The 9,179-nt window shown below is 32.7% G+C and overlaps 1 protein-coding gene across 1 annotated transcript in view; it reads left to right on the forward strand.

Moving 5' to 3' along the window:
• LOC145667987 (uncharacterized) overlaps positions 1-3,239 on the forward strand; it is a 216,756-nt gene extending 213,517 nt beyond the window's left edge. Inside the window, exon 5 of the mRNA XM_081735428.1 lies at positions 1,850-3,239. Within this exon, the coding sequence (XP_081591554.1) occupies positions 1,850-1,995 (146 nt within the window). The 3' untranslated portion in view covers positions 1,996-3,239. The remainder of the gene's footprint in view (positions 1-1,849) is intronic.
• Positions 3,240-9,179: the final 5,940 nt, after the last annotated feature.

Here is a 9,179-nt window from a genome sequence, read left to right on the forward strand (position 1 = left end):
TGCCAAAACGTAGTATTAGGAGAGGATGATTATTTGTGTAAAGGGTGCTTTGAATATTTACCGTGAACAACGTGAATGTGTGTGAGATATTGGTGACCACGAAAGAGATGTAAATATAAAATTATGCACCAGCAAGATAAAGAATTTGTTCCTCTGAATGTAGATTTTGAAACCATTAACCAGACAGTTAACATGCAAAAAACATGAATGTGTCCCCATTAAAACGGCCGTTATCGGTGAAACCTAGACTACGGTGAAGGATTCATCTCTCAAAATTTTTCATACTGGATTTCAAATTGTCTTCTGTACAGGACACAAATAATCATCCTCCCCTAATAGTACGTTTGGGCTGACACGCTGTACGCAATCCATATATTTTACCGCAAGATAATTTTTTTGTCTAGAATTCTTTCTGTGCACAATCCTCTTACGGCTTTTAGTATAACCAACACATTTAATACGGTCCTTACTCTAATAGGACTTCCCCATTGTTATTTACACAAACATTTAACTAGTGCACTAGAATGTCATGCTACCAGTGTAAACAATTTTCATGGTTCCAGAGAACACTAGGACGATGTTCACGACACCAAATCACACAAACTATCAATAACGCATAAGATTAAACTTTTAATGAAATACATGTAAGTTTTCGAAAACTGTGGTGATGTAGGGAAAATTGTGCTTCATGTGATGTTTGTAATAATTAATGAATACCAAATATCAAATAAAATCCACGTAGTGTCATTTGGAAAGAAATAAAAGTTCTACCAAGTTGGCAACACTGCCAACCGAATTGCAACGCACGTAAAAATTTTCATATTGATACAAGTCAATTTTCTGAACTTCATCATAACTTTAGCACACAGTTTCTGATTTAACGCGAAATATATATTTTATTTTCCATTGTCGCGAGCCGATTTTTGGTCCCGAGTTGGAAACCCTGTAACTCAAAAACGAAGCGGAATTCGACTCATGTTTATAGGAACTTTTTTACTGGATTTGATGTAAGGATTCATCTCTCAAAATTTTCATACTCCCTTTCAAATCGCCTTGTGTATAGGACCTAAATGCCCATAGGAAATATTTACATTGCAAGTACAAAAATCGAAATTTCAATAATTAATTGCGAATGTTAGGGGCTTCAGCCGCATGAACGGTTAACGGATATTAAATACTTAGGTACTTTTCCAATACGTGTAAAAAATTCAGATTTTTAAAAGGTGGGTTTTTTGAGAAAATGGCGTCCAAACATGGCGTCTTAATGAAATTTTCAGCTTTTCATCATGCTATAACGTGGGATGTAATAATCAGAAACGTAAGTTCTTTACATTTTCAAGAGATCTTATGGAGTAGATTTCGATGCTATAAGCAGATGGTTGACATTGCTCGTGAGGACAGAAAAAAAATGTTTGAAGTTAGCAAACATTTCATCAAAGTTGGCAACATTGCGAGTGAATTGCGCGATTCCTATTGGACCAATAGACGAATTTTTACCCTCCAACGAAACATACAACTTTATACTCTTCCTGCTATTGCGATTATGTTACTAAGTACACTCGTTTCTCTACAATAAAATTTTTCATTTGACATGTTTTTCAATTTTTCGAGCGATCCGAGAGGAGGGCGGCCATTTTGGAAGGCTGTATATCGAAGAAAAAAGTTTTTTCAGCAAAAAGAAAAAATATGGGTCTAATAATTTTGTATGTAGTTTCTTATTTTTAAAAAAAAGTTAAATCTGAGATAGTCGTGTGGACCACCCTGGACGATTTGAAATGGAATCACTCATAAATACTTCATGGCAAGGCTTATTAGAGTGTAGTATTACTCATGCTTCTTTTCCTTACAGTGTATTATGGCGGAGTGATATCTCTTTTCCTAGGAGCCAGTGTTATGAGTGTTGTGGAAGTGATATACTTTATGTTGATTCGTCCCGTGTTTACTTACTGGACATTAACTGGTGGTAAAAAGCCTCTGGCGAAAAGATTGAAGTAACATATAATCTACATGATGAAGGGATACGTCTAAAATTAAGAATGCCAACTACTTAGGAATAACTGTTCGTGTAATTAATTCAAAGAAATATGAAAAACAATATCCCTAGTTAGACTTGTAAAATGTTTCTTGCATGTCGATGACAACGTAGTGGTCTATCTTTTAATACCTGCGTGTGACAAAACTCGCAACTCTTTAAAGTCATAATCAGCACATTAAATTATTTTTGCTGATTTATAAATATACAAATAAGCAAATTCACAACTCTAAGTATCTGCCTAAGGAAGAAATACATTAATTCGAAATTGGTGTTTTTTAAATCAAATAACTTCTAACTTAATTTATCAATTTTTATTTTTATAACTTTAAATAAAGTATTTATGTATTTGAGGAAACAACTACTATCGACGAAATCATTTTCCACTGGCACATTGTCTTAATATCCTGTGAGTTTTTCAAATGAGAAAATTGTTTCTATATTGTAGAGATATTGGATTTCCCTCATATTATTAGTATTCACTATAAACACAATTCAAGATCTAATAACGATTCTATTTTTTTATTATATATTTTTATTTTCTGTGGATGATGAAAAACAGTGATAACTTGAAATAATAAGACATTTCAAAAGTCAGCAAACATTTCAAAATTCTCTTTAGCAGACGATTCCTCATTCTTCATTCTTTCTAATTTTATGTAACTTATGTAACCGAATTGTTCTGTAACTGTTGACCTTTCCTCAATTCTTACACGTGCATACTTCCGATGTTTTCCGTATTTTCGACGGCCATTTTCCTTCTTTGGATGGTATGAAAACGTCCCAGGACTCGGAAAAGGGGAGAAACACACGAGAAGCGGAGAAGTACACGAGGAGCGAATGTGAGCAACAGCAGGAGAGATCTATTCCAACTTACACGCCAATTTGGTACACAGGCTAAGACATGGAGACGACCAATCGACGTTCAGGAACTGAGGTACGGAACACACATCCAAATTCCTAAACGCCCTAACAATCTTCCTTTTCTTTCTTCCTAAACCAAGACTTTCTTTTTTAAATATGTGTTCTTACTTATTCCTACCCACATGACCTAAAAACTATAAACGCTCATCGTCTTCTCAGATACCTCTCAATTCTACCAGTGAAGTATATTTCCCAAATTAACGATTATCGTTTCTTTTCGTTTTTCAAAACGACGACGAAAGCATTCCAACTGAATGCAAAACCGTAAGAATATATGTTGCTGAAAAATACGTTATATATATATATATATATATATATATATATATATATATATATATATATATATATATATATATATATATATATATATGACAACCATCTCGAGCAGCAGAAATGACAAAATAAAAGTAATGTTTTTTCACAAAAAACTCAAATTTCAACCGTGAGTAGTAAATGTATGTATTATTAATTCCAGAGGTGAACATATACTTCGTTTCTCGCATTTTGTATATAGATATTTATATAAGTCATTGTGTTAACTCTAGAATAGTGATACTATAATACGGTGTTTCATTTGATGCGTTCAAAGTACAAGTGAATCAAGACATTTTATTTTGTCGCTTTTGAGGCATATTTCATATTCAAATCTTTAATTAAGCTCCTTTCAGAGGTTGGAAAACTGAAGTCCAGATATTGTAAGTAGCTCTTATAACATTGAACACAGTGATAATATTTCCATACATTTCAACAAACAACATACATTTTATGTCACTTCTCACATCTTTGGTAATTCTGCATGATTCCCTTGTACTCTGAATGCTCCGTATACATAAAATTAGATGTAATGTACTAGTTGTAAATTTATTAATATTTTCACAAGAATCATATTTTATGTTTATATTAAATAGAGCCTAATAACAAGTTGTATGGTAAATAAAACGTTTAAGCACGAAGTTTCACACAGTTATGACATGAAGCTCAACTTCCCAGACATAAAATTACATCAATGTTCTCACCTGTTGTTAGTCGGATCGTTACTTATCTGTATAATAGCAAATGTTGTTGAGTGTTCTTGTTTATAATACATTAAAGAATATAAATATGTTGCACCTGATTACACGAATGACTTTAAAGGAATTGTCCTGTGTTACTTGATACTGCACATGTTCGTTTCTCCCTTAAAGAATTACCTCACACCAATCAAAGTAGCTCAACTGACTTTAGGTAGTTCTACGTTTGGAAATATATTTGGGGAAGGAGCACAATATTTACATTAGGCTAATTTCCTACATTTGTGCAAATTATAATACGTACCTTCATTTTCCAATCAAATTTACCCAGACAATTTACCAACACTAAAATGGACACTTTTGACAAAGAAAACCCTTCTCATCTATGGCCAAGGTAGAAAGCCTCAAACTGTGCCATTTTAAGCTTTCTATCTTTGAAATTTGCATACCAAGTTCTTAACTATTCGTCCTTCATATTTTTTCCAATATAACTAGCATCTTTGAGACGGTACATAAATCATTTCAGTTGCATCAATCGTATAAATGTTTTCTAAGATAGATTCTACGGAGTCAGTTTCGACTGGAAACAGATGTATTTTTTATTTTATTCAGATTTTATAAGACTTTCAATATACATGCTCAGTGACAATTGAATTATTGACATTCTCGGGAGAAGTCAAAAGTTTACAGAGAGAACGTACATTCGTACCAAACCACGTACATTCGGTTAACTCGGTTGGTACAGTTGGCCACAGTGCAAACTCATATTTCAATGGAGTGCTGGACACCAACGACATGTGAGCAGCAGTACTATCAAGAACCATCTCTTTTCCATGTGATACAGAAGCAAGCGTTCCACTAGGGTAACTCTGCTCAACACCCAGTACAAGTTACAACGACTGAGATGGGCAAAATAACATTGCCATTGGACACTCAGAGCATAAAGTAAGATCGCTTGAGTAGATGAGTCGGTGTATCCATTAATACATTCCTATGACCAGGTACTAGTACGTGTTCAACCGCATGAGGCAATGGATCCCTCTTCTCAGCACAGTACAGTTCAATTCGTGCTGTCAGTACCATCGTATGGGGACTGTTCAAGTGGGATTAGATGAAAACTCTAGTACATCTGACACTGTCCCCAATGTTGGGGATCCTGCAGGAAGAGTATTCTTTATTAGCCTTCAACACTTCTCAGGTGACTTATATACCCAACCAAGAATTTGTGCTAGTCCGTAGCTTCAGAATCGCGGCTGAGTGAAAAGCATTCCGCAAAAGTGAAGATGCTTGCTTGACCCCAAGAAACTCCAACGTCAATTTTATTAAACACATTTGAGATGCTGCGAGGTAGCTCAGTGGCAGAGCGTTGACCTCCGGTGCTTGGGGTCCCTGGTTCGATCCCAGCTCGCGCCCACCGTCTCCTTTAGCCTAGCCGGCAAAATTGTGGAAAATAAAACTTACGGATTTCACTTCATTTTCATTTTTAAATATTTCATTTCATTTATACTTTTGCGATGCTGTTGAAACAGATGTGTATGTTCTGGATAGTGCGTCGACTAATTTTTGAGAAGTACGGGAGGCTTTACAGCGATTATAAAGCATTATGAGTTCCCAATTCTTTTTGTACCTTGTGGACGTTATGTCACATTGCACCTCCGCTATCCTCAAGGTAAAAGTGGTGATACATGCTACTAAAAATTTCTCCTACTCTATTTCTCTTGAGTTTGTACAATTAAAACGATGTGATTACCAGAATATTTGGAATTGTTTGGAAGATATGGTCATTTTCTTAACTTTATCCAAAAAAAACCACAAATTTAAATATTTTTAAAATTAAATAACATTTTTGTATAATCCGTGCCTTAAATTTCCTTCACACTGTGGCCACATTTCCTCTAATTTCGGGATATTGTATTTCATTTTTTTTTTTTCAATTTTAAGTCTATAGTAACAAAACTTTTCAGGGTTCCTTAGCTTTTTCCACTTTAAATACAAACTAGATTTCTGCTTAAAGACTTCCGTACATTAAATGGCTTTAAGTTTTAGATCTCCAGCTTACACCTTTTAAACTTTGACACTTCGTCCCTCTTTGTGTGTGACCAATAGGCAACTGTTTATAATGATTTTAGCTACAGCTAAGTACTTTAATTATTTCTTCATCCTAAGAACAAGTGATTCAAATAACAAATTTAACGTTGTTATTGAAACCTTGGTCAATTTTAAAGTTGGACTAGTTTTAATACTGACTTGCAAGAGTAAGAGGAGTGTAATTTTACATAATTATATTTTTATTTCATGATTTTGCTGTTTAACTTATTCACAAGTAAACAAATTTTCTTTTAAGTGCCTTGTAATGAATATGTGAATATTGTTTTTCTATATTGTTTTTTCTTTCAAATAAATGTGGAGAAATATGCAACATATTTTTACTTTAAATTACAAGTATCATTTTGCTAGTATTTTTAAAATATGGTATATTTTACTTTTACTGGATGAACTTGTGAAAATACGTTATTGTTTTCTTCTGTGTATATAAGTACAGTACAAAAAATCTTCCTTTTTTCTTCAAATGTCGTGTCGTACAATGTAGAATGAAAATAAATATTTCATAGTGATAATATTTCCTGTACTTTTAAAGATTGGTTCTTTAAACTAAAAATATGTATCAAATTTATAATGTATTGTCATCTAATAACATGTAGCAATTTTTGACACCAACATATTTGATATTGTACACAATTTGAACACATATGTATATGAGATATTAAATATACATGTATGAATTTCAAAATAAAGTATTTTAATGTTGCAGCATAATAATATTTTTTTTTTTTTACGTTTGAACTTATAAATTGGTTTTAGCATAAGCACAAATTAACTTTTTTATATTGTTTGATTTTCATGAGAAATCATTCTTTACACAAGAAGAAATATTCTGTTATATCAAGTTTCCGCTAATTCTGATTTTAAACATTAAGACAATTCGAATCCTAAAAATTCACAAAATATTTTTTTTCAGTATTTCAGCATATTTAATGTCGATGCTACAATCAAGTACTTTATTTATCTTTAGACAAAAAATGCCCAAAAAAATAAAGCTTAAAAAACTTTTTTATCTCAACATTATCAGTTATTTTAAGACATACACAAACTATGTTTTGTTCTCCATTAGAAAATACTTACTTCCGTACACATGATTAACTTTGTCACTGCATAACGGCGTATGCCAATAAATTCAAGCATTTTGCTTTCTAGCAAAATGAACGTTTATAACGAACGATGTCTTCATAATTATTTCAGTTTGCGCTGTGTACTCATTCAAATGTCTTAAAATCCTATATAATAGTAAATGGTATGATATTACACCTCAAACTTTGCATATTCATAGAATTAGTAATTAAGAAATTTGTTTCCTTTAGTGACAATGGACATTACGCCAGTAAAATTACATTAAACCAAGATTAAATATTTCACATAAAACTTTGAGCATATGTCATTACTGCAAATTTACTGTAGAGTGATCGACTCCCTTCCATAGGGAAAGCCTGCTTGAATTTTATCAAACGGAAAGCTTAAGCTAGTACCCAAGGAGAATAGGACTTTTTGGTTCTATCTTAAAGAATATATCGTAAACAAATGGATTTATATTGGAAATCTGCATTATTATTGTATACATTTTGGCTTGTACTAAATAAGAGCATTGACGACAAAACAGATGAAGATAACATGGAAGAATGGAGTGATATCACATTTTGATAAGAAAAAAGTTTTGGATATTATAAATATCTTAAGAGATACAAATATTATAAACAATTTTGCATCTGGTACAATAATTTTAAAGTATCTATTGAAGCTTTCCTGGCGACGTACTCATGTTCCAACCATACATACATGAGTATATATATTCCATACACTCTAGTGCACCATCATATTCGCGTGAAGATGAGGACGATGTCAGCCCTCGAAACGTCGCAAGATATAACAGTATTTACCTGGCTGCTAGCCCGAGAAGACCTGTTCACAATAATTGTGTTTGTTATACAATAAGCAGGCTGTAGTTTCAAAGATAAAAATTCACCATAAAGAAAATTTGACTTTCCGCCTTTTCAGTTGGTCGAATGACAAAGGTCCACAAACAACATTTCTTTTATATTAACATCAAAATTGCAGTCACCCAATTCTAACTTAGTTTGAATATATAGAAAAATATTTACTGTGTTTACCTTGCAATCCTATTCTAGTGTGTTCTAGATAAATATTTAGTTATTGCCATCTGAAATATTGGAGAAAATAGGTTTATGGAAGATACTTCAGGCCTCTTCCCCACTTTTGGATACACATTTATATGAAAGTGCAATGTTGAAAACTAATAGGTAACTGCTGCTGGGATACTTTCAACGCAGATAATCCCTTACGAAACACAATTGTATCAATGTATCATGACAAAAACAGTTTGAAGTTACTACGAATTATATTCTAGTCTATATTACAAATGGTTCGGCCAGTTTCGTGTAATACAAACAAGATACAGCATGGAGTTCACTGTGACGGAAATAATTTCAAACATTGTTCGTTATTTACTTGAAACAGAAGTTTAGAAGACTCCGGCACACATATTTCGAAAACTGTGTAGTTTGCAATGAAATAATGGACAAGCTTTCAATGCTTCGACTTTTGAGTTACTTAGAAAAACAATTGTTAAAATAGTTAGTGATATTAGTATTACATCATTACAAATAGTCCTTTAGTTTTCGAGCCTAACAAACTATCTGAATATAACAAATTACCACTTTTCACCTTTTCTCAACATCTGTACCTGTAAACATTTTCTCTATCAGACGTATAAGGATTTTCAAGGTTTTGTTCAGTTATCAAACGCTGATTCATTAAACAAGATCACACAAGGATAAATGTGAATCCCATCATAACAGTGTTTTCCGAATCAATGTGCATAATGTTGGACATAACGATCTAAGTTGCCATTCCGAAGGTAGTGATTGGTTCATTTTACTACGGAAGTTCTCAGTATTAATAAGCTGTATAGTTGATTTAGAAAAGATATAGAAATTTACCAATCTATAAAAGGCATAATCCTAATAATCCATATAAGGGAAATCAGGCTAAATTCAACACCTCAAGTGGAGTATGCTACTTAAATGACTAAAATCACTATCTCAAACAAGAATTTCAGGACAGTATGTAATTCATAATCA

Source organism: Thermobia domestica, chromosome 13, assembly GCF_964235325.1.
Source record: "Thermobia domestica chromosome 13, izTheDome1.hap1.1, whole genome shotgun sequence".
Taxonomy (NCBI): Eukaryota; Metazoa; Arthropoda; class Insecta; order Zygentoma; family Lepismatidae; genus Thermobia; species Thermobia domestica.